This window comes from Cyanistes caeruleus, chromosome 1, assembly GCF_971803275.1.
Source record: "Cyanistes caeruleus chromosome 1, bCyaCae1.hap1.1, whole genome shotgun sequence".
In the NCBI taxonomy this organism is placed as follows: Eukaryota; Metazoa; Chordata; class Aves; order Passeriformes; family Paridae; genus Cyanistes; species Cyanistes caeruleus.
The window spans coordinates 152,796,645-152,821,645 of NC_141701.1; the positions used below are offsets into that span (position 1 = coordinate 152,796,645).

The 25,001-nt window shown below is 55.4% G+C and overlaps 1 protein-coding gene across 2 annotated transcripts in view; it reads left to right on the forward strand.

The window, feature by feature from the left end:
- Positions 1–25,001, forward strand: part of AGAP3 (ArfGAP with GTPase domain, ankyrin repeat and PH domain 3) — a 111,870-nt gene that overhangs the window by 80,295 nt on the left and 6,574 nt on the right. For both annotated transcript variants that reach the window (XM_086852556.1, XM_086852487.1), the window contains exons 12-13: positions 10,687–10,860; positions 16,776–16,937. In XM_086852556.1, coding sequence (XP_086708682.1) covers positions 10,687–10,860; positions 16,776–16,937 — 336 coding nt within the window. The remainder of the gene's footprint in view (positions 1–10,686; positions 10,861–16,775; positions 16,938–25,001) is intronic.

Here is a 25,001-nt window from a genome sequence, read left to right on the forward strand (position 1 = left end):
TTCCATGCACAGCTCCACAGCCACCACGTGTCGTTTCGGTGTGTTCTGCACAGAGGCAGGATCCTGTCTGCTGTGCTCGTTACTGCAGTCCCCGTGAGCTGGGCAGCAGAATGAAAGCCAGAGCAGGCCCCCAGTGCCTCCTGCTCAGCCTGAGGGACTGCTTGGGCTGGGGTGGGGGCAGTGCCCGTGCACAGCTGGTTCGGTGCCAGCTGTGGGGACACGCTTGCCCTCCCTCCCTCCAGCTGTGATTTCAGCTTGCTCACTTGGTTTTCTGTAGAGTCTGACTGTGAAAGTCCAATGTTAGTCACGGCTGTTCAGCCAAGGCCCGTGGCAGGGGCTGGAAGTGGATGATCTTTGGGGTCACTTCCGACCCAAACCAGTCTGGGATTCTGAAACTCGGACATGGGGATGCTGAGCTGAAAGGAAGAGGGTGAGGGTCTGTCTATTCCTTCATGTGGGACTTCTCCCCTTCCCAATAACATATTAAAGGGTTGTTTGTAGTCTGAAGATGAAGCTGAGATGAGAGATTTACTGAAATTGATCTGTAATTAATATTTTGCATCATGAATCATGTATAAAATACTGCAAATTCATATGTATATTATAAATATTATACATTCACCATTACAGTCATACAGTAACCTCTTACGAATGTTTATCTGCATGTCTGAAGGTGGAGGATGAATCCAAATGTGAGGCTTGAGCTGTTGGTTTAAAGTTTCGCAATGAGTGGAAGCTAGAAATTGTCAGGACTCCGTGGGAAGAGGAGGAGTGTGGCTGCAACCAGTGGGATGACACGAGGCAGGACAGGACCAGCAGTCCTTGGTGCCTGGCTCTAGTGCTGGACAGAAGGAGGGCTGAGATTCTGCTGGGTCAGCTCAAGGTTTTATTTGCTAAGATATGCTACAGTTAAGATGAATTTTGTATTTCCAGGCATTGCAACCTGATTATCTCAGCTGTTATTTCTTTCTAAAGAAGGAATACTCAGACAAAGAGAAGGTGAAGCCAAAAGCACGTGCTAATTCTGTGCCCCCAGTTTGGAGCCCAGGAACTGCTTTTTCTTGCTCAGGAATTTGGCCTTTTCTTAGCCCTTTTCACCATTCCTGTCTGGCACCAGTCTGCCCCAGGTAGTCGGAACATGTTGTTAGAGGCTGGTTTGGGCAAGGGTTGGTATAAGTCACCTGAACAGTAGTTCTGGGTATTTTGCAGTGGTGGCTGGGTTGGATCCTATGTCCCCAAAGCAAATACTCTGCTCTGAGACCCTGAGGCCCTTTCAGTTGCTGACACCCGTGAGCTGTGGCTGCCCTGTCCTGAAAGTGTCCAAGTTGGATGGGGCTTTGAGCACCCTGGGCTGGCGGAGGAGTCCCTGCCCCATTGCTGAGAGGAGGTGGAGGATGCCCTCAGGTCTCTGCTCCATGCTGCTGTTCTGGGGGAGCCTCTGCAGCTCCAGCACCATGCAGTGCTCTGTGCCCCCCATGGCCCCGAGCCCCTGCAGCCCTGTCCTGTGGGAGTGCCCAGCGAGGTGTGAGAGTCTGTGCTGTGCCCCCAGCTCTGCCATCCCCTCCTTGTCCAGCCCAGTGACAGAGTGAGGCCGTGTCCTGACAGCCACAGCTCCCACATGGCTCCTGCTCTTGGAGCAGGCAGCTCCAGCAGCCTGGGAGAGGTTCATGCAGGGATCAGAGCATGAAGGGAGCTGGTGCTTCCTCCTTCCACACCCCAGCTCTACCTGCCCTCCCCAGTGGAAAAGCAGATTGATTTTCTCCTACCCAACAGTATAATCACTAACCCTAATTAGAGATAATTACAGGGAGTTGATATAACTTTTTCCTTACCAGATCGCTAAGGAGCCGTGCAGTGCAGGGCTGAGCAGGGAGCAGGCCTTGGAGAAAAGAAGGAGAAGAGGAGCAGGGAGGGAGAAGCACAAGGCAGCAGAGTGCCATGGTGATCAGAGCCCTGGCCAAGGTGTCCAGGGCAGCCAGGTGGGCACAGGGCAGCCAGGGAGGCACAGGGTGGGCGTGGGGCAGATAGCCAGGCCTGGGGGCTGCAGCTGTAGCTCTCAGCATCCTGAATTCTGGAACATCTAGCTTAGATGCCTTGCATGGGGGCACCTGGAAAAGCTACAAGGGTGTAATTAGTGGCCACCTGTGAAAATCCAGGTAAATAACTTGCCTGGTGCTGCCAGGAAGGGTCGGGCTGCAGGGGCAGAGTGTTCTCCAAGGTGGACTGAGAGCCTTCTCCAGCAAACCAAGTTTCCTCATCCATACAACCTAGGCTTGTGCTGCAGGAGGGAGAGGGGCCAGGAAGTGACTTGTTGCAGGCCACAAAGTCCTACTCTGCTGTCACACAGCCCCAGCTCATCCCTGACCACAGGCAGTGGCTCCAGTTGTGAGTCTGTCTAGATCTGCCTCTGCCATCAGCACACAGGGCCTTTGCCTGGGGTCTGCACTCTGCTGCTGGACAGGGAGGTGTCCCAGAGGAACATGGAAAAGCTCATCACTGTCAGGCAAGGGACAGAGCCATGCTATTCTCCAAACAGAGCAGGGCTTGCTCCGTCCCCTTGAATTTGTGTACCCCAGGAGGTTGTGCTGCATGCCAAGCAGCCTCTGTGGACAAAGCAGGCAGGGGTGGATAAAGCTTTGTGTGAGTGAATGGCTTTAGAAACCAGTTATGTAGGAAAATACAGCAATTCCAACATCCCTGGATGGCCCTTTCCCAGTTGCACTTGGGAGCTGGGGCTGGGGGCTGTTGTTCATCGGTCACTGCGGTGCTGGTCCAGGTCCACACTCCTTAGCAAGCCTAGAAAGTTCTGGCTCTGCTTCCTCCCTTCCTGCAGTTCTGTCTCAGACCCAGATTCCTGCTCCACCCGTGCATGTAAATGGGGGTCCAAGGAGGTACTGCCTGTGGTAAGAATCCATTTCTCACCACCACCACAGGGATCTCGGGGATCTGTTCTGGTTTGTGTTTTAGACAGCATTACTTGCACGTTTCCTGTAGCTTGTGATAGCAGATTTCTGCAGGGACTGTAAGTGACACCTCTCTTCACAGTAACACACCAGGAGAGTGATCTGGAACAGACCGTGCTTCCTTCATCTGCTTCATTCCCAGTGCCTTGGTTTTCTGAGATAATTCTTTGTAATGTGTTGCAGAGCACATGACATTAATGTAGTAAAGTCACTGAAGGACTTTATGGAGTTGTTCTAAAGCCTTCATGGACTTTCTGAATGGTGGTTCCAAACAGCAGAACGGCTCCCAAGGAGAGCACTGCTGTTACCCCCCCTTCAGCCAATCACCAGACTAAATTCAGTAGTGCCTTACATAAAAGTAACTTGGCTGTATTGTGCTGGTGTTCAGGCAGAGTAAAATTCAGATCAGAAATAGGGTATTAAACACACACATTCACAGACACATGCACACAAAAATGTATCTGAGCCAATTTCACCAAGCTGGAAGCAATTATGTGCCAGATCTTTTGGGAAAAGGAATTTAAACAGGGGGAAAAAAAGTGGAGTGTAATTAGGAGTTTTTAAAGAATATTTTACTGGATACCAGAAAGTTAAAAGGAAGGTTGTACTGCTTAAAAATATGTCAGTGTTGGTTGGCAGGAGATGTGAACTGCTCATTCTCTGTCCTGATAGTGAGAAGGGGCAGGAGCTGGCAGCATGGTGCTGCTGTGGTTTGTGCAGCTGTATAGTGTGTGTGTGAAAAGTGATAAAATAAACAGCAACATGATAAAGTAATGGGTAAGTGCTGCTCAGGAGTTGGAAGCTGCAGCCAGTTGGAGGCTGGTGGCACTGGTGTGGCCTGGCACAGCCAGCTGGAGCTGAAGTGGAGGCTCCTGCTGCCCTTCAGTCCCGTGCCAGCACTCCTGGCCCAACATCCGCCATGAGTGATTAATTGGGAGCAGCCTTTGAAGTGACCCTCCTGGCTTTATGGGAAGTATTCCAGCTCCTCGCATTCCCAGGCTCACTGTGGCTGCAGCCACACAAAGGCTGTGTCACCATTTGCTCTGGGCTCACAGGGGAGCCTGCCAGCCTTACACTGCCCTGGGTCATGCTCCACACCCACCAGATCCAGGGAGGAAGTTAAACAGTTGACAAATGATGGTGGTGATGAGGAATCTGGGAACAAAGTCACTGATGAAGAGCACCAGCACAGCACAACTGCTGGGGAGAATCCTCCATCCCCTGCTCTATGGGGACAGGGGTGTCCCAGTTGATGGGGACACCAACACTGCCCACCCCATGGAGAGGTTTCAGTTTTGGAGACAACTGCACAAGTCTGTCATTTCATCTCTGTTCCCTTCTCCCAGAAGAAAACCTCTCTTTCATCACTCTCACAGCTGCTTTACTTGGCAAAAACTCAACTCCTGTGTCTCAGTTCTCTCTCCAGGTGCTGAGCACAGGGCAGCTCCTGTGTCCTCCTTGGTGCTCTCTCTGTCTTGGTCTCCACAGTCTGGTGTGGATGTGCAGCGTGGTCTCCTTCACCACCTTCCCCTGCCAAAGCCTCATCTTTGCCCAGTTCTGGGTGAGTGGCTGCCTGGGTGACTGCTTGACCCTGTGACAGTTGTTCAGCCTGAGAGTCACGAGAACAGTCACTGCTCATGTATCTCACCAAGTCTCTAATCCTCAGCTATTACATGTTCCATGAAGTTTCCACATCACATACAAATAAAAGTGATGGATCCAGTACTGGGAGCTCATTTCCCAGCTCACCTTCCACCTTGGCTGGCAAAGGACCCTGCACTGCCATGGCTGCACAGGGGATGCAGAACAGGAACCAGGAGAGTTACAGGCAGTGAAAGGGGTTTTTTCAAGTTTATTAGGAACTAATGAATCCTAACCCCAGCATTCTTTCATTACTGTATGGGAATAATAGAATGGTTAATAAAGAGAAAAAGCAAAATGTTCAGTGAACGTTCATATCTGTGTTTGGGAAGAGGCAAGATGATGTATCTCAGCATAGAGTGATGAATTCTTCATATTCCAGCTGTAATTAGGCAGCAAATTAAACAGCAGGTAGGAGATGTGGACATGTTGGAATCAGCAAGGCTGAATTATTTAATTCAGGAATTTTAGAAGACGTGATCAAGGTCTTTTTTATGTGTGGATGGTACAGTCAATTTTGGGGTGGAGAGGACTTCCACAGGGCTCAGGTTAATGGATTCATGTGTCCACAGGATGAGACGAAAGATGATGGACAAGAAAGGCTGTAAAAACCAGGAACTACTTTCAGAATCACCTTGTAGGAAGATTTGACGAGCTCAATATATTTAGCTTATTGGAGAAAAGGTTAAGAGGTAATTTCAGCACCATCTGTAAATACCTGTATAGGAGCAGAAATTTGGTGAGAGAGCTCTTTATCAGATGAAATGTACCAGGATCCAGTGGCAGTGGCAGAAAGAAGACAACTTAGGCCAAAAATAAGGCCCAGATTTCAGAATTAAAGGCAATTAACCACTGGAATCACTTACCTAGCATCACTGTGATCTCTCTGGCACTGGCAGTATTCAAGTCAGGATCGGATTTTCTGGCAGATCCATCATTGTTCAGGCAAGAGTGACGGAGGGGCAGACCTGTGATGTGACTTTGTGCTGTGCAGCAAAGCTTGGCCAGTCCGGGGGCTCCTTTGGCCACTCCCTGGCCCCAGGCCTGCCATTGCTCTTCACAATCTGCCTCTCCTTGCAGAGCTCGCCCTCCCTGGCCATGGAGCTGCTCCGTGGGCAGAGTGGGGTGGCTCAGCCGGCAGCGAGGGCTCTGTGTGGGGGCTTGGTGCAGGCAGAGCTCAGGCTGGAGACAGACGGAGTAGCTGCAGCTGCCTGCAGTTCCCAGGCTGGCTGTGTGCTCTCGGTGCAGGATTTTGGGGGCAGTGTCACTGAAGTACCCGTCCCAGGCTCGTCCGTCTGTGGGGCCCTGCAGGGCTGTACGGGGAGCGCTCGCCCTCCAAACCAGAGGTGAATTGGTGTGTTGGCTGGAGAAGCACTGGCTCAGCCTGCGTGTCCTGCAGCTTTGGCTGAGGAATGGGGGGTGTCCTGTCCTGCTGCCACAGCCAGCCCAGGCTCTCAGTTGTCCCAGAGACACCAGCACCATGCAGCGTTTTGTCCTGACAGTTTTTACCCACCGTGAGTCAGCTTTGGTAGGAGCTGAGGTGTCACTTAGTTACTTAGCACGTGCAGATGTCCAAAACCATGCTCTGCAAGGCAGCACTAAGAGAGGAGGGAGATTCCCTGTGTCAGAGCATCTGTGAGGCCCAGTGCAAGGCAATGGCTCCTGCTGTGTGCAAGCTGGCAGATCCTGATGGCCCTGCTATGGAGCTGGGCTGGGAAACCTCAGTGGCCCAGCTGGGATCAGTGATTCCACACAGACATTCACAGTTGGCAGAGCTGGGAAGAGCACCTGTCTGTCACCCTGGAATGTGCCCCACCGTGTCTGGGATGTGTATGGGTGCTCAGCGTGGTGGGCTCCCGAGAAGAACGCAGAGGTTGGTGTCTTTCAAGTGACACGTCTGCATCTTGGGGCTCCCGGTTGGTAGGAGCCAGCCCATGTGTTTTGGACTCATGGAAGTTGTTCAGGAGCGAGGAGCCAACAGTATCCAGGTAAGAGCATGCAGTGCTTTGTTTGGAAGCCCAGCCTGACAGAGACTCCTGACTCTGGACTGGCTGTGGGGCACAGGCGGCTCAGGGAACAGCAGCCACAGAATGACCGTGTTCCAGCCACAGCAGCTGCTGGCCCAGGGACATTGGGGGTGACTTATATCCTCCCCAGCAGTGTTTTCACAGGCAGGCAACTCTACCAGGCTCCTTGGCTCTCACCTCCCTTCAAGAACCCGTTGGTTTCTGGGAGTGGAGGTTTCCCACTGGCTGGAGTTGTGTTCCAGTCCAGCTCAGGGTCCTGAGTAGCCATAGCTTTTGGGGAGGCTTTGAGCCATGTTCAGCTGCAGGCTCCAGCCAGGCTCTGGGGAGCCAGTAGGCTAAAGTGACTCACAGTAATCCTGTTTTTTATTTGGAATAAATGATGATGTGTTGGCAACAAGTGGTTGAGGGGCAGAGTGACAGATGACTCCTTGGGACACTGTTTGGCAGACAGTCAATAACATTATTCTGCTCTGTGCTGTTGGCCTCTGCAGTACCAGAGAAAACAGGGTTTGCTCCATGCCAGGGTGTCCTCACCCATCCTGGAGCACCTCCATCACCATCTTGAGCCACACTGACAGTCCCTCTGCAGCTGACAGTCCCTCTGCACCGTGGTGCAGCAGCAGCATCGCTCTGCCTGTGAGGGAGCAGGGCCTGGCACTCCAGAGGAAACACCTGTCCTGTACTTGGTCATGGGGCCAGGGGGATCCCAAAAGTGCTCTCAAGCTCGTGCCTCTTTAAAATTCAGCATAGCCCATTCCCTGTGCCAAAGTTAGTTTCCTCTACACTATAAGGGCCTGACAGCAGCATCCAGCATGTCACCAGGAAATTTCACCAGCCTCTGTGTTTGGTTTTGCCAATTTTTTCTTGAAAATATTAAAGAGATCCTAAAAAGATTCTCAAGTGACTGCAAATTATCTCCTTCCCCACTGGTGGTGTACTTTTGGCCAACTCCTCTTTATCCTGTTCCCTGGGCAGCCACACCTTAATGAAAAATTCCCAGTTTGCTCTAATCCAGGTGTTTCACCAAAGCATCTGGGCTGCCAGATATCATGCCTGGGAAAAGGCCATTCTGGTTTTAGGTAATTTTCCAACCAGTGCCACATCATCAGTGGGGCTGTACTGAAAAGGCATCATGGAGCCTTGTGGGTTTCTTTTGGGGGGGTTGGGAGGGGGACTTGGGGAACTGTCAGCAGTTTGGGAGTTCAGTTCCTGCAGGTGTTGCCTCAGGGGCAGGTAGTATTTACATGTCACCTGTCACTTACCTGATTTACAGGGAACATATCCAGCAGCTGCCAGGGTGTCACTTCCAAAGGGAAACGATTCCTGAGAGTTCTGGTCTTGGAGGGACCATCCAGCAGCTCCCTCAGAGAAGCTGGAGTTGCACGGTGTGAGGTCTGTGAGTGAGCAAGTGGCTGGGCTGTGAGGGAGTTCCGCCACAGCTGGGTGACTCCAGGCAGCTGGAGTGAGGTGCAGGGAGCTTGGAGGGGCTGCAGAGGCTGATGGAAGCTGTTCCTTGTTTCAGAATGAGACATTGGCATTTGTGGCAGGCTGTGCTGCTTCTCAGAAGTGTGATGAAAGGGCATGTCCTGCTGGGCTGGGGCTCCTGGCCTGGCTGGGTGGGGGTGCAGGGGTCAGATCTGCATTCCCTAGGGCCCTGCTGGACTTCTCCCTCTGCAGGAGGACCTTCTCCCAGGCCCTCTGTTGCTGCTCTCGCTTCTTCACCTTCCTCTGCTCCGTGCCTGTGGCCATAACCAGGACTGGGGGTGCTTGGGGCTTGTGCTGGCAGACACTGTTTGAGCTCTGAGCATCCCATCATATCCCATCCCATCCCATCCCATCCCATCCCATCCCATCCCATCCCATCCCATCCCATCCCATTATCCCATCCCATCCCATTATCCCATTATCCCATCCCGTTCTGGCCCAGCCCAGCCCAGCAGCACTATTCCCAGGACCAAGCTCATCCCGGTCCCAGGAGAGCAGCGTTGTCCCTGCTTCAGCAGCAGCAGGCTCCCTCCCACGAGGAGGCAGAGAGGAGATGGATGCAGCAGTCAGGAGCAGAGCGCCAGCTAATTACCCTTCCGAGTGTGTCTTGTAAATTAAGGGCTAATTAGAGGCAAAGTCAGTGTCATGGTTTTACACGTGTTTCTGTGGCGCTGAGCAAGGGGAGGAGGGGGAACATGCAGCAGCCAGGCTGGAGGCAGGCGATGTGGCTCTGCAAGAAAGGTCCTGGCAGCTTGGGGTGCAGGACTCCATGTCCCAGCAAGCTCTCCATTGGCACTGCTGGCAGGCAGGATCTGCAGGCGAGGCTCGCAGGGGATCCCTGCACAATTCTGCAGGGAAAGGGCATTTTGGTCCAGGATGAGGACGGGGAAGAGGAGCGTGGGAGGTGCCTGCCATGCTGGTGATGAAGGAGTGCTGCTGCTGCTGCTAATGACAGTAGTGGTGGTGGGGATGGTGGGTGGCAGGCATTCCTGGTGCAGGGCTGGTGGCCACATCACCCCTACTTTCAGCACTTGCCTTTAGTGGGGGGGTATTTGGCCTCTTGAGCTGTCCTGTCAGGCACTCGTTAGCCCTGGCTGCGCTTAGGCACATCTGAATAGCATCCCTTGGGTTTTCATGGAAACAGCAGGGACAGAAACATGTATTTATGTACAATCTCTGCAGCTTCTTATGGGATTTTGTGGGGCTCTGCTCTTTGTAGAGGGTGGCACAGTGCAGGGATAGGTTGCCCAGGGAGGCTATGCCATCCCCTTCCTCAGAGATGCTCTAAACTCATCAGAAACAGTCCAGGGCCACTGGCTCTGCGGGGCCCTGCTTGAACTGGGCTGTACAGGATGAAGCCAGAGCTCCTTTCCACCTCAGCCATCCTGGGGTCCATGAGAGCCAAGTGAATCTGGTTTCACACAGGAAGACAGGTGAGCTGTGCTGGGTGTAGCAGCTCCCACTGAGGACCTGCTTCTACAGGTGTTCGTTTGCTTCCATGGAAGGCTCCCACTGGTACCAGTCCCATCGGAGCAGTGTTCGGTTCCTCGCAGCCCAGCTTCATCATGACTGCAGGGCTGGAGCTGTGGATGTGCAGCATCTGGAGCTGTTCTGTGGCCCTGCCCTGGGCCATGGCCAGGTGGGCTGCAGTGGGAGTCCCAGCTCAGTGTCTGTGCCTCCGGGCAGGGAAGGAGGAGATGTAGCTTTGGAGTAGGGACCCACCTTCTCTCACCCCTGAGCTCCCAGAGTACTTGCTCTGCAGTGGCTGGAGCAGAATGGCCTGAGGGGAGCATGGGGCAGGGCTGGTGGTGGGCAGGTGCAGTGGGATCCCTCGGGCCAGTGTCCTCCTCTGTGGCAGTTTGCCTGCAGACTGAACGGGAGGGTGTGTGCTCCCTGTCATTGTTTGCTATTCTGGACATTTTGGGTATTCCTATAATCCTGAAACACTTGACCCATTTTGCATCACTGCATGATCTTGTCCTCTCTGACAGCCTCTAGTCCCAAAAGAACTCCTCTCTTGGGGGTCTTGGGCTCAGCTGCAGTAGTTTTGAGCTAGTGGGAAAAGGACCTTCCACCTGCCATCCCCACCTTACAGACATCTGTTCCCCTGCTTGTTTCTTCATGACACTGTCCATGTGATTTCAGGCTCTCTCCCAGTGCCCCCAGCATGGCTGGAGTTCCTGCCAGGGACACACAATAAAGTGAAGATGAGAGATGAAAGTGGGTGTGCTGGTTGTGGGATGGGTTTGGGTTTGCCCAAGTGCCAGAGGCTGTAGTGAAAATCATGACTGAACTCCAGCTGTGGGGAAGCTGTGTGCCGGAATCCCCAGCTGTGCATCCTGGGGTGCTACTCTGCAGCCCTCTGAGCAGCAGGTCCCTCTGGCAAGTGGGGCGTGCTGGGCTCTTCTGTCAGCACCTTTGGGGTGATACACGAGCACCCTTTGGATGAGGAGAGCCAGAGAGAGCCTGTCCTCACGTGGAGCCACCCAAGAAGTGTGACATCAGGTGCAGGACAGCTTTGCCTTCTCCCACAGTGCTTCCAGGCAGCGCTTCATTCGTCTCTCTTGCAGGTGCTCCCCACTCGACCAGCAGCACCTCCCTGCACTCTGAGCGCTCCATCAGTGGCATCAACCTTGTGGGCTTCAGCTCCAAGCCAGACGGGATGCACCAGCGCTCCTACTCTGTCTCCAGTGCAGACCAGTGGAACGAGGCTGTGGCCATCCCTGGCAGCTGCCCCAACCCCGGTGAGTAGCACTTCTGGCCCTTCTCCCCTCAGCTGCACCGGGCACGGGAACTCATTTCGGCGGTGGGGCAGTTCTGAGCTCTTGCCCGTGGCTGTGAGCCCAGAGTTTGCTCATGAGTGTCAGACACAGCCTCTGGGCCTCCCTGTGGCTGTCCCCCTTAGTGAGGGTCAGCTGGCAGTGTCCCAGCCAGGGAAGAAGCTGTCCTGCAAGGCATGGGGCAGCTCCAGCCAAGGGGCACTGCTCTGCAGCAGGATGCCTCCAGGCCCTCTGCTCTGACCTCGCTCTGAGCTCTCCGTACTGGGGTACCACTGCTTTCCCCCAGCACTGCACCTTGTTGGCACCCCCGTCCCCCAGATTTGGGGGCAGTTGAAGGAATAGAAGTGATTCCTGTCTCTGGAGCACACACTGAGCACGGCCCGCCCCCTCCCCCCACGCTCACTCACTCTCAGTGATGTTTCAGGACAGTTGAGTGAATTAAAATAATTCATACATTTCCCAACGTAGCCACTTTGCCGAATTGGAAAATAAATGCTTTTGTGCTGCATTCATCACTCCTTCGTTCCTGGCTCTGCCGCCGCACTAAAAAAGCAGTTAAATGCACATCAAGAGTGGAGGAGCCATTTCCATGCCTGCTCGCCCCTTGTAGTTCTCATTAGCGCGGCAGCCGCCCCCCCGCCCGCTCCCAGGGGCTTTCGCAGTTTAAAGGAGCCTCTTTATGATCATTACCGGAGTCCGACTGTGCGGGCGCCATTTGCAGCTGAGGAGGCTCCTCATTTGTAACTGTGAAAAACTATCAATTTCAGCGCGCCTGATGCAGCGGCTCCATCATTGGCCCCATCAGCTCCCTGCTGGAAGCGAATTAATCAGACTGTTACTGCTGATGGGGCAGCGCGGGCGAGGGGAGCGGAAGGGCGCAGCGCTGAGCGGGGATGTGCCGGCAGCCCCCTCGTCTTGGGCACGGGGGCAGCAGGGCAGCCACGCCGGGGGAGCAGAGTTACAGGGGAGCACAGTGCTGGGGGAGCACAGTGCTGGGGGAGCAGAGTTACAGGGGAGCAGAGTTACAGGGGAGCACAGTGCTGGGGGAGCACAGTGCTGGGGGGAGCAGAGTTACAGGGGAGCACAGTGCTGGGGGGAGCAGAGTGCTGGGGGAGCAGAGTTACAGGGGAGCAGAGTGCTGGGGGGAGCAGAGTTACAGGGGAGCAGAGTGCTGGGGGAGCAGAGTTACAGGGGAGCAGAGTTACAGGGGGAGCACAGTGCTGGGGGAGCACAGTGCTGGGGGAGCACAGTGCTGGGGGGAGCACAGTGCTGAGGGGAGCAGAGTTACAGGGGGGCACAGTGCTGGGGGAGCAGAGTTACAGGGGGAGCAGAGTTACAGGGGAGCACAGTGCTGAGGGAGCAGAGTTACAGGGGGAGCAGAGTTACAGGGGAGCAGAGTGCTGGGGGGAGCAGAGTTACAGGGGGAGCAGTTACAGGGGGGCACAGTGCTGGGGGGAGCAGAGTTACAGGGGAGCAGAGTTACAGGGGGGCACAGTGCTGGGGGAGCAGAGTGCTGAGGGGAGCAGAGTTACAGGGGAGCAGAGTGCTGGGGGGAGCAGAGTTACAGGGGGAGCAGAGTGCTGGGGGGAGCAGAGTTACAGGGGGGCAGAGTGCTGGGGGAGCACAGTGCTGGGGGGAGCAGAGTTACAGGGGGGCAGAGTGCTGGGGGGAGCACAGTGCTGGGGGGAGCAGAGTGCTGGGGGGAGCACAGTGCTGGGGGGAGCAGAGTGCTGGGGGGAGCAGAGTTACAGGGGGGCAGAGTTACAGGGGGAGCAGAGTTACAGGGGAGCACAGTGCTGGGGGGAGCAGAGTTACAGGGGAGCACAGTGCTGGGGGAGCAGAGTGCTGGGGGGAGCAGAGTTACAGGGGGAGCAGAGTTACAGGGGAGCACAGTGCTGGGGGGAGCAGAGTGCTGGGGGGAGCAGAGTTACAGGGGAGCACAGTGCTGGGGGGAGCAGAGTGCTGGGGGGAGCAGAGTTACAGGGGGAGCAGAGTGCTGGGGGGAGCAGAGTTACAGGGGGAGCAGAGTTACAGGGGGAGCACAGTGCTGGGGGAGCACAGTGCTGGGGGGAGCAGAGTGCTGGGGGGAGCAGAGTTACAGGGGAGCAGAGTTACAGGGGAGCACAGTGCTGGGAGGAGCAGAGTGCTGGGGGGAGCACAGTGCTGGGGGGAGCAGAGTTACAGGGGGAGCAGAGTTACAGGGGAGCAGAGTTACAGGGGGAGCAGAGTGCTGGGGGGAGCAGAGTGCTGGGGGGAGCAGAGTTACAGGGGGAGCAGAGTTACAGGGGAGCAGAATTACAGGGGGAGCAGAGTGCTGAGGGGAGCAGTTACAGGGGGAGCACAGTGCTGGGGGGAGCAGAGTGCTGAGGGGAGCAGAGTTACAGGGGAGCACAGTGCTGGGGGGAGCAGAGTGCTGAGGGGAGCACAGTGCTGAGGGGAGCAGAGTTACAGGGGAGCACAGTGCTGGGGGGAGCACAGTGCTGGGGGGACAGGACATGAGAGTGTCTGCCTGTCTCCGGGCCAGGACAGGGTCCCACCTGGCCTGGCCCCCAGGAGCCTTGAGCGCAGGCAGCAGGATCTCCGAGCCCCGTCTGCACAGCAGCGTGTCTGATGCCCTCGTGCAGCACTGCCTTGGCACATGCCTTGGCACAGATCGGTTTTGGGACGTGAGCCCTCTGGAGAGCGGCTCCTTGTCCCAGTTCCCTCCTGCCCCAGGAGCTGTCATGGCAGGTCTCATCCTTCCTCCCAGCAGCTCCTCTGTGGAGCCGGGCGCTGGTGTGCTGGTGCTGTGCCCTGCTCTTCCCTGGGTGGCACAGGAGAGCAAGCCAGCCCATGCCCCCACCCCTCTGCTCCCTGTCCTTCTGCCCCTTGTCCATCTGCCCCCATCCTTCTGCTTCCTGTCCTGTTCCTGTCCATGGAGGAGCTGTCCATGCTCACAGCACCTGGACCAATCTCCCTCCTCTGTGCACAGTAACTGAAGACTCAAACGAGAGCTGATCTGCACGATCTGTTGTAGCAGAAAAGGAATAATGTTCTTAAACTAAAAGTGGGTGGGTTTAGACTAGATATAAGGAAGAGATGTTTTATAAGGAAAGGATGGTGAAAATCAACAGGATTCCCAGAGAAGCTGTGGTGGTCCCATCCCTGGAAGTGTTCAAGACCAGGCTGGACAGGGCTTGGAGCAGCCTGGGACAGTGGAAGGGGTCCCTGCCCATGGCAGGGGGTGGCACTTGGTGACTTTGGTCCCTTCCAACCCAAACCATTCTGTGATTCTATGCTGCTGCTCCTGCCAGTGACGTGGAGAGGTGAGACGTCATCTCAGTGCTCACTGTGGTCCTGCATGGTGGCTGTTCACCTACTCTCAGGTCCCACCACACTGTGCTGGACCCCAAGCCCTGCGTTCCAGGCAGTTCCCAGCACTGCATCCCTGCTCTGTGTCCCCCACAGCCACAGCTGACAGAAGTGGATTCTCAGTGTCATGAAGGAGGAGGCCTTTGTTGGGTGGGCAGCGCTTTCCACATGGCAGCACGTGCTGAACTGAGCAGCACAACCACCCCTCCATCAAGGAGCTGAGCTGAGTGAGGCTGTCCTGCACCACCCCTGAGCCCCAGCTCTGCCAGTGTCCAGGCTCTGCTGTGTTTCCAGTTCTGCATGGCAGGGCAGGTGAGGAATTTTCCTGTGCTCAGAGCTGATTTTGGGCATGTAGCAAGGCTGTAAGCTGCCATCCCAGCTCCTGGGGACAGGATGTCTGCTCTGGCTGTGCCCTGGAGAGTACATGGAAGAGCAATGGGATGGGGCCGTACAGTCATGTAAACATGTTCCAGCACATTCTATATCTGTCCCTTATGCAGGAGCTCTGCAGTCCACCTGTGGGGTCCCGGGGTCCTCCACTAAGGTTTACTGGTTTGGAGGTCCCAGGTGTGCCTGTGAAAGGTTCCCTTGGAGAGATGGGGCTCTGGAAGTCCTTGGGTGGGTCAGAGGGTTCAGATGTCCTACTGGGGAAGGAGAGTGAGCAATGCCTGTTCTAGCAGAGGGAGTGTGTTGCATATGGTGCCCCCACCCCATCCTGCCCCCATCCTACAGGGGCCCTGCAAGTCCCCAGCTCTGGCGTTGGCTGCTGGGCAGTAAGAGCAGGGACATGGGTGAAAGGAGCTGCCAGGCTCACGGCAGGAGGAATGCAGAAATGTGTGGCCCCTCTCACTGAGCCTGGAGCAGGGCAGGGTGCCAGAGGTGTGGGATTTGGCCCAAGGAGCATCCTGGTGAGCAGGTGGGCAGCAGAGGGAGGATGGAGGCACCACATGTAACTACTGATGAGAAAGTTCAGGTCCCCTGTGACATATGGCTGGGAGCTGAAGGTGCTTCACACCTGCTCTAAGCACAGTCCTGTAGCAGGATCAGTAATTTATATGTAGAAAACTGGAGTCTGATTTTATTAGATTTATCTCTCTTAATTGTCAAGGGTGAGCTATTTCCCCATGGATAGATAGCAGCAGAAACACCCTACTGGTGTGTGCCAGTGCAGGAGAAACCAGAGCTGGGAGAGCTCCAATGCTGCAACCTCTTTCAGCTGTGTGAGGGGGACACCAGCTGCACCTCAGTCCTTGCCTGGGGCAGGTCCTGGCCTGTGTCCCTCTGTGCCTCCACCCCCTGTTGGTGTTTGTTGAGATTAAGCCCCAAAATCCAGTCTGACCAAACCAGGGTGAACCAAGGGAGCAGAGGATGGATGGGCTGGGTGGGAGAAAGGCTTGGCAGGTCCCTGCCATCCCACTGCTGGAGCTGCTGCCCTTGTGCAATGCGGTGATTCCTTTTTTAACTCCAGGTGCCACAGAACATGGAAATGGGAAGTCAGGACTTGATGGAGACACTGGACTGTGGCAGAGAGGATGGCAAGCTGCCTGGGGCAGAGGTCCTGGGCATGGAGCTGCCATCTATGCCCTGGGGGTGGGTGGACACTGGAGAGGCAGGAGTGGATTTAGGAGAGGGTTAACAGTGCAGCGAGGGCTCCTGCGCCTCGTTGCCTTCCCCGGAGTCTGCATTTTTATGCTGATTGGAAGCCTGCGCTGTGTGTGCTGCTGAAATTGAATGTCAGGCTTTTGATTTTGTTGCTGGTCTCTAATGAAATTTGACATTTAATGGTGAGTGCAGCGGCAGCGTGTGTGTGTGTGATCGGAGCTTGATTAGCGCACTCTAATTGACAGTAATTAGGCAGCTCCCTGATTGTTTCTAATTCTGCTATTAATTGTAAGGAACAGTATGATTGAGGATAAATTTGGTGCGTTGCTGCTGGGGATGCAGCTTCTTCAGCTCCGTATCGGAAGCCTATTGAGCCCATCATGCTCGGGTTCCTGAGTGTGGCAACCCCAGTCACCTCGTCTGGCAGAGCAGTGCTGGGAGGGCAGTGCTTCTGCAGAGGCTCTGCAGATCCTGGGGGCTGGATCTGCCCCTGGGAGGCCAGGATCACCTTCTGGGCCTGTCCCTCCCCAAAGCGCTTGTCCAGCCCTGTGAGGACGCTGCCCTGCGAGGGAACTGCTTCCCTGGGAACGTGCATTTGGGGGTGGGATATCTCTGGCTGCTCCAGAGGTGCTGCTGCGCGTGTCCGGCTGCGCGGGTGCCGGCGCTGTCCCTGTGTGATCGCTCTGCGTGGGTCCCGATGGGGAGCGGATCCAGCCTGGCTGCCCGAGGAGCTGCCAGCCCTGAGCTGCAGTGGGTGTGGGAGTGGCCCTGTGCCACAGAGCTGGGCAGGTCCTGCCCTGTCTCGTGGAGTTGCTTGGGTCGAGCCAGCCAAGTACTGGAGCTGGCTCCAGAACTCTTCAGTGTCTCTGGAAAGAGGAGACTGTCACTGTCCCACTGTACATGACTTGCTTGATTTTTGTCCCCAGCTAACGGTACTGCCGACTCACTCAGCTCCAGCCCAAACATTTCCAGTGCCGCCAGCCCAAAGCTGGAACCGCCTCCGTCACCACATGCCAACAGGAAAAAGCATCGCAGGAAAAAGAGCACGGGGACAACTCGGCTTGATGGCCCCAGCACGGCAGCAGAAGGTAGGAAGGGTCTGCGAGGGGCAGCTCTGCTGGCTCAGTGTTCAGAGTGCCAGGCAGCCAAGCATCCTGCGGAGCTCTCTGAGTGCCTGGGGCTTGCAGTACTTCTCATGCGGGGCTCAGTGGTGACTTGGGGCTCAGAGCACTCCTTGTCCAAGTAGCTTGGGCTGAGGAAAAAGCAGCCAGCTTCTCTGATATGCCTTTCCCTCCATTTCCCACATGCTGTGCAGAACCACCATCATGCCTGTGTGTGCACAGACAGTCACTGGTAATTAAAATTGTTAACTCTAGTAGCAGACCTGAAAGCGCACCATATGGTTGAGGTGTGCTCTCAGACACTTTCCACCGCAAGGACCTATTTCCATTGACTTGTAAATTGGCCAAACTTCCATAGTTTAAAAGACCTCTGCTGGGCACCTGCATGAAGACAAGAGTCCTTTGGAAAAGCTTGTGTTCTTCAGCTGAAGCTGAAGGTTGAAGCGTTGCTTTCCCAATGCTCAGAGTACCGATAGATTTGTGTTGAGAAATTCTGGTGTCTGTGGTTGCTGAAGAGGGACCCAAAACTTGACAGGAAGGCTGCAAGGCATGGGGAAGCATTTTGCTGGGAAAAGACACCAAATTTGTCCAGGCAGAGATGAGCCTGGCAGCCATGTTCTGCAAAGCCTGCATCTGTGGTTAACCACTGGAAAAAGTGAGATTTGACTTTACTCTTGGTCATCCTGTCCCACAGCACTCAATAACTTACTCGAAGTAAAGATGTAATTCAGAGGGGAGCAGGGTTCAGTACAAGTGTTTGAAGCTAACAGTTGCTGCAAAACAAACCAGGAAATATTAGCCTGTACCTGAAGGTGCTGCAGCTGTCCTGGCATCTTTCTCCAAATCTCATCTCTGCCTGCAGTCCAGCAGCCCAGGTGTCCCATAGCAGAACAGCTCAAGTTCTTTTTCTTGGAGTCATTGCTTTGATGATGTGCAGCTCTGTGGCTCCTCTTTTGCTGTTGTAGTTGTCTGCATCTGAAATGCACCAAATCTAAGACAGGCTTCACCTCTGCAGTGGCTGAGGCACCTTGAGCATCATTAGAGTCTGTCAGACTGGTGTCCCTTGGGTAGCAAGAAGCGTTGCCTGTAGTTGCACTTCGTTCTTAGCTCTGTGTGTATGTTGTCTCTTCAGACCCATTGTTGCCCTTCCCAAATTGGTTTGCAGTTCTCAGCCCAGTGCTTGGTCAAAGGAGAGGCTCATTCTTTGTGTGAATAGAGGGATAGTGAAGGAGGGGATGATCTTGCACCCCCACACGTAAGACTAAGAAAGCACGTGCTGGAGTAGTATGTCCTATCCTGTAAATAAAATGCTAAGAAAGAGTTATAGAGGAGGTCCCAAAGCTGACCTCTGATCCCAAAGCTGATTTGGTTTATGATGTGGACATTTTCTCATCTGACCACAACAAAGACCAAGAAGCACAGGACTGATGTGTCAGCATCAGGGAGGTCTGGGTCCTGCGGCTGCTCAGCGCAGCTGACGGAATGTGAGAGGTGCAGATGCTGGGACCTCACGTTACACAGAATGTAATGCAATTTCCTAGTGGAAAAGGTAATTGAATGTGGGAACACTTTTATGAAGCAGTAACACAGACTAACCACTGCTTGAAGTCTTAAAATTTGATTAGTTCCTTTTCAACAACACGTGTGTGCTTGGCAGAATTCCCAGCCCTCTGCTCCCAGATGCACAGGCTAGAGGACTGTCACCCCTCTCCTTGTGTGCCCAGGACAGGAGTCTTTGAACAATCCCAGTTTTTCCATCATTTCATAGGGATGGTTTTTCAGACACACACTCACTATTTCTGTCCTTCCTGGTTTGGCAGCATCCCGGGAAGTGGAGTGATGGGGGTGGAGACATGTGGCAAGCACGAGGGCATCAGAGCATTTCTGTTGTTTCCTGCGCTGGTCCTTGGCTGTGGTGGTGAGCTGGGCGGAGGTCTGTCTCACCTAAAGTGTTACCCAGGCCCTGTCTCAGGTTGATATGGTTAATTTAAAGCCCTATCAGGTGTTCCAGCAATGTAACTTTTTTCTACAATGTGCATTCCTTGGCATTTATCAACACAGAACTTCATTTGCCAGCGAAGTTACCAAACTTCATCTGTCGCTGCACAGACCTCGCAGATTGTGGATCCTCCGGCTGCCAGCGCCTCTGGCACCGGTACCAGGAGCAGGAGGAATCCCCGCTCTGAGAGCTGCTGGTGCCAAAGCACATGGCAGCAGGTGGCTGAGCTGCTCCGGGGTTGCAGAGGGAAGGAGCGGTGCGAGCACCATGGGAGGGGTGAGGAGAGCACGGCACAGCAGAAGGGGCATCTGTAACCTGCAGGCACACAGGCAGCCCATTCTCCCTGTCTCCAGCGTGAATGCAGACTTACCAAGCCCTTGTGTCCTTCTCCAGTGGGTGACTGGGTGCAACATCTGCTAGCTCAGTGCTGAGGTTGGGCAGAGCTGATGGAACCAGCTGCTCCCTGCCCTGTGCTGGGGCACAGGGGTGCTGTGGGCTGCTGCATTGTGAGTTTCTGGCTTTTGGTCAGGTATTGACAAACTGAATTTGCATTTATGTTTTGAAATAATCTAGAAATATTAGAAATTTGATCCAATTGCAAAATTGGAGTTCCAGAGGCTGGGTCAGTTCTGTCATGCTCCCAGCTTGCCCTGCATCAACAGGACCTGCTGTTGTGGGCAGCATCTGTGCCAGTAGAACCGTGCTTGGAGTCCATGGGAGCGGCCGCTGTTGCTGCACTTGGAGCTTCCCAGCTTGGTTTTAGCCAGTTGCAGCATCAATGAGCCGTGTGCCCCATTTTGGTGTGAAGAGGACATCCTGGTCAAGAGAGGACTGTGTGCATCCCTGTGCTCAGTGTGAATTATGGAGCTAGGTCACACATCCGTTTCATTCCCTGCCTGCCACATGTCTGCTGCATGGCTCCTGCCCCTGGTGCCTTTGTGAGTGACTTGGTTGGTCTTCTGCTCTGAGCTCCAGGACTGCTGCAAGAACTGACTCGGCTCTGGACACTGCAGCAGCTCGTTGCCAGGACCAGCAGGCCAGGGCAGAGGCAGAGGAGCAGGTGACTCTGGGGCTGGTGCTCAGGTGGACACCTGTGATGGGTTGCTGTCCTGCATTACTGGCAGGAGACCAGCAACAAGTACAAGGAGGTCCTGAGCCTCTGCTTGAGGTCCCATCCCAATGTCTGCATGGTCCAGCTGTGAACCCTGGGCTGAGCATTGCCCCACACCATGGGCACAGCTGATGGTTTGTGCCATGGACTGGTGTCCATAAGTACAACTGATACACCCTTGAATCTTTTCTGGCTGCTTTTGAACAGTTAGGGCAGTTTTTTTCAGAGCAGGCAATTCAAGTTTTTTGCTTCCACATAGTCAACACACGGTGAAAGTGTGAAATTGCTGCACCAGGAGCAGGGCTGCTGGGTGCTGTGGCAGAGCTGCCATCCCTTGCGGCCAAGCTGCTGTTCCCCTGTGGTGCTCATCCCTCAGCGGAGGGTTCACTGTTGTGGCAGGAACATGGGGACAGCCCAATGTGGAGCCGTGGTTTCCATTAGCTCACGTCAGTGTGGCTGTGCTGGTGCAGGGACTACTGTGGAGGGACACCCCACCAAAACTTCCCACCCACCAGGAGCTGCATGGGGCCAGGCAGGGTATCAGGCTCAGCCTCTGTCACAGCATCCCTGCAGGCAGAAGCAGCCCAGGGGTATGTGAGGGACAGGTTTGTGCTGTGCTCAGGCTGCCTGCACCTGCCTGCACCCACCCCACGCCCGTGAGCTAGGCACGAGCAGCTCAGGTTAGCATCCTGGGAAAGTTGGTGAGGTCTGGGGATAAATTGCCATCAGTTTATCTCATTTAGGAGGTAATCAGAGCCAGGGACGTGCAGAGCAATTGAATCTTAGTTGTTCTGAAGTATCATAAATCAAACGAGCTGTTGCTTTTTTACATGGGCTCATGTTAAAGAGAGCTCCGTGTCAGGCTGCCAGGGAGCATCCACAAACTATGGCAGGCGTGGGATTGGGCTGCCGGAGATGTCACCAAGCTGGGGAGTGCAGCTCAGGCTGTCAGGGAGCACCCACAGGCTGGTAAACGTGTGTCAGGCTGTCAGGGGACAAAGATGCTCATCCCCATGGTGTAGGTGCAGTGTCATCCTGCAAGGACCATCAGGAAAGTCTGCTCTCGTCAGAGCCCAGCAAAGCTCTGTGGCCAGGAGTGCCCTGTCCTGCCATGGAGCAGCCTCCAGCCCCCCTACAGCCACACTCCTCTTTGCCTGGACCCTCGGCCCCCGTGGGGCTGCCAGGAGGGCCAAGGAGCCAGCAGACACAGCTGAGGGCAGCAGCACCTTTGCGACGCTCCCTGCTCCAGTCTCCCCATGGCTGCCAGAGCTCCGGGGATAATGAACTTCTCATGTGCTTAAAGAGTGATGCAGGGTGCATGGCGAGAAGCTGACAGCCCCTTAATGTGCTTCTCAGTGGCGGCCAAACGACGCGGTTTTGTCTTTGTTTTTTAGTTTTAAAACCCACAGGAAATTGATGGCCAGTAAAGAGTTGTGTTGGGGCGATGTGCGTGATTAATGCCAACTGTCAGGGGCTGTCGAGGCCGATCGTGGCAAGCCAGGAGCGTGAGGCTGAGCCGTGCTCACCAGATTGCTGGGGATTCCAGCTGCTATCGCTCAGCTCCCGCCTGCCCCACACAGCTTGTGTCACCCGTGCGCTTCCTTCCACCAAGCCTCTTAATTCAGTGCTAACAAGTCACTCCAGCTCGTTATGGACCCCGGAGCTCCCTGCTCTGTCCTGGCGGGAGGGAGGCAGCCTGTGCTGGGCATCTCGCTGGCTCAGCTGGTCTCCTGTCTCCATCAGCTCCCAGCCCCTAGTCTGTGGTTCCTGGGAGACCTTATACAGCTCCGTGTTACCCCTCTGAGAGGGAGGGGTAACGTGTGTGCACCCCTGACCCTGCCACAAGCCTCTGCTCACACCATGAAGCCTGCGCTGTCCGTGTCCTCCCTCCTGTGACCTCCCTCCCCGATGCCTGCACGCAGCCCCTGGCTCTTCTGCCTCCTCCCAGGCCTCCCCCGCTGCACCCCACATTGCATCCTCCCTGCCATGTCCACACAAATGACTCTCTTTGACCCGACCACGACCCCTCTGCACAGCCCTGTGTACCTGTGGTGTCTCTTGGGAGCACCTGCTCCTCCTGACACACCGTGTCCTTCCCCACACGCACCCCACCCGTTCGAGACCCCGCTGTACAGCTCGGTGTGCCCATCCACTCTCGAGCCCGGCTGCCGTCCCCCGTGCTGCCGTGCCAGCTCAGCCTGGGCTGCTTTGGGCCCTGGGGGTGCTGGGACAGCAGGCTGGGGGTCTCCACAGCGCTGTTCTGCTGTGCTCTCCTGTCCCTGCGGAGGGGCCTGTCCGTGTCGCACTAATACAGGTTGGGAATATTGGGTTTAATGATCTGCAAAATGAGGAGGTAGCAAGCTGACATTTACGAATGGTGCTGCATCCTTCCCTTCCCTTAGACGCCTGCTAATTTGTTGATATCCCAAACACCTCATAATGATATGGTACAGTCGCAGCTTGCAAACAAGCATCCCGAGGCCAGGGGCTGCCAGCTGCCCTGCTCCAGGACCCTCCTCACAGGTTTGGCAGCCAGAGAGCAGAGCTGTGGGCCAGGGTCTCCCTGGATGTCAGACAGGACCTGCCCTGGTTCCTGCCGTGTGCCCCACATGCTGGAGGCATCCCCCCACCTCCTCCCTGTGTGACTACCCATTCCCCAGGGCCTCCGGAGGCAACTTCTACTATGCCAGCAAAAAGTGGGAGAAGGGATGGGAGTGGGAGAAGGTCAGCATGCAGGAGAGGCTGGATGTGACTGGGAGATGTTGAAGAGCAGAGGTGACAGAGGAGACTTCTGCTTCAAGAGTGGGGCTCAGTGCCAGCTCTGCTCCTGTTTTGCTGATGTTGAGTGGACTCCTGCTCCTCTCTGCCAGACCTGCTGGGATGCAGGGAAGGTGTCCTACACTATCCTGCACCCGCTGCTCAGGAAGGAGCCAGCTGGGAAGCTGTCTGGCATGGTAGGCTCTCTGCCTGGTGTGCTGGCATGGAGATGCTCCTGCCACCCCCTGGGTGAACTCCTGCTCCCCATGGGGGAAGAAAGTGCTGTCCTGGGCCTTTGGGCTGGTGTGGGGGAGCCTGTCCAGTGCCCTGTGTAGAGAGGCAATTGCTGTGCCGTGTCCAAGTGCTGGGAACACGGTCCTGCTGCACTTGGTGGGGGGCAGAGGGCCATTGTTCTTTCCTCTGTTCTCACAGAGCTGCTTTGTATCCTGATGCTTCTGAAAGAGGGGAGCAGCCCTCCATATTGCTGCTTGTGCTCTGAGAGTGCTGCCCCAACCTGTGTGGGGACACCTTGGGTAGGGCTGTGGCATGGGGTCAGTCCTTGATTGTCCCACTGCAGCTCCGCGGGGAACCTGCTGCACCCCATGGAGAAGCAGGGTGTCCATGGGAAAGGAGGAGGGTAGTGCTGCTCCCGTGGCTCCACGTCAGGGTCCCCACAGGAGGGTGTCTGGGATGGGCACCAATGCAGGGTGTAACCAGAGCCCTTTGCAGAGCAGGACCAAGTTCTGCCCCAGCCCTTTGTTAAAGCTGAAGTGTTTTTAGCTGCCTGGTGTACCCCTTCTGCTCAGAGCTTTACTTTCCCCCACTCAGAGCATAGAGCGGGGACTTGGCACGAGCTGTGAGGACAGCACTCTGTGTCACTGCTGCTCCCCTTCCTTTTCCTCTCTGGCATCCCACAGGTGTCAGTGGGGCACGCTGTTCCACTGTGCACCTCGCCCCAGAGCTGCCTTGAGCAGCACGTGCGAGCTCCCTTGCATCCTGGAGGGCACTTCCTTACCCTCCTGCTGTCCCTTTGGTCTGGCTCCCGGCCGGGCACACAGGGTGTCTCTATTCCCTCATTCATGGCAGCCCCGTGGTGCTCTTCTGCTGTCCAGGGGATGCTTCCCCCCGAGGCTGACGTGTTGGCAGAGGGGAGGTGACTGTCCTGGGGCTGCTCCTCTCCCTGCGGTCCCTGCCTGTCCCCTGGGCTGCCGGTGGGGTCTGGCTGCCGTGTGGCCCTGCTGTCCCAGCCGTGCCCTCCCTCATCCTGCTCCTCTTCAGAGCCCTTGTTCCTGCCCGGTGTTGGAAGGGGGGTCGTGGGGTTAACACCCATTAGCAGAGCTAGCTCACACCAAACTCTGCTCAGCAACTCTTCACGGAGCTCAGTCTTTAAAACATCATCAAAAAATCATCAGGAGAGAGAGAGGCAGCGCGTTCATTTCCACTGCCCACTAATTCTAATGTAGCTGGTGTAATGGGCTCCCACCAGCGCACTGGGGCAGCCGCAGGGCTGGGGGGCCGGGCTCTGCCATCTGGACCCGGATAGCTGCTCACTCGGAGGCAGCTGGGAAGGGCTCCCCACTCCTGTAGGAGCGGCTTCCTCTGAGGTCTGAGCCCTGTCAAATTAGAGCTGGCAAGCTCTGGGACTTCTCTGGCCTCTGAGAAGGAGCCTGTGCCCATGTGTGGAGCCGGGGAGGGAGTTCTGCCAGCTCTGCCTCAGCAGAGGTAGTCTGGACCCTTCTGCTTATGTCATCTGCTTGGTGCTACCCCTTCATCCAGCCAGAAATGGCCCTGCCACATTGGAAATCTGTACCTCTCCCCAGAAGAAGCTGAATGTAGTACTTCCAGTATGTCCCCTAAAAAAACAGCTTGAGTCTGATCCAACTTGTATGGGTGCCCTGAGGAGCTCAGGAACTGGTCCTAGACCATCCCAGAAGGTGGGTCTGCGCAGTGCTCAAAGCTGCTGCAAATCCTTGATTCCCTTCCCAGCTTTGCTGGTCCTCAGATGTGAACCCAGGGGTGTGATCCCGCAGTGCCACGCTCTTCTGTCGTAGTCATGCTATGCCAAGGCCTCCAGAGATCCAGCCCCACAGTGCCATCCTGCACTATGAGGTGGGGAATTTGTCTTAGCACAGCAGAAAAGCTGTGGTCCTTTGATAGCTCTTTC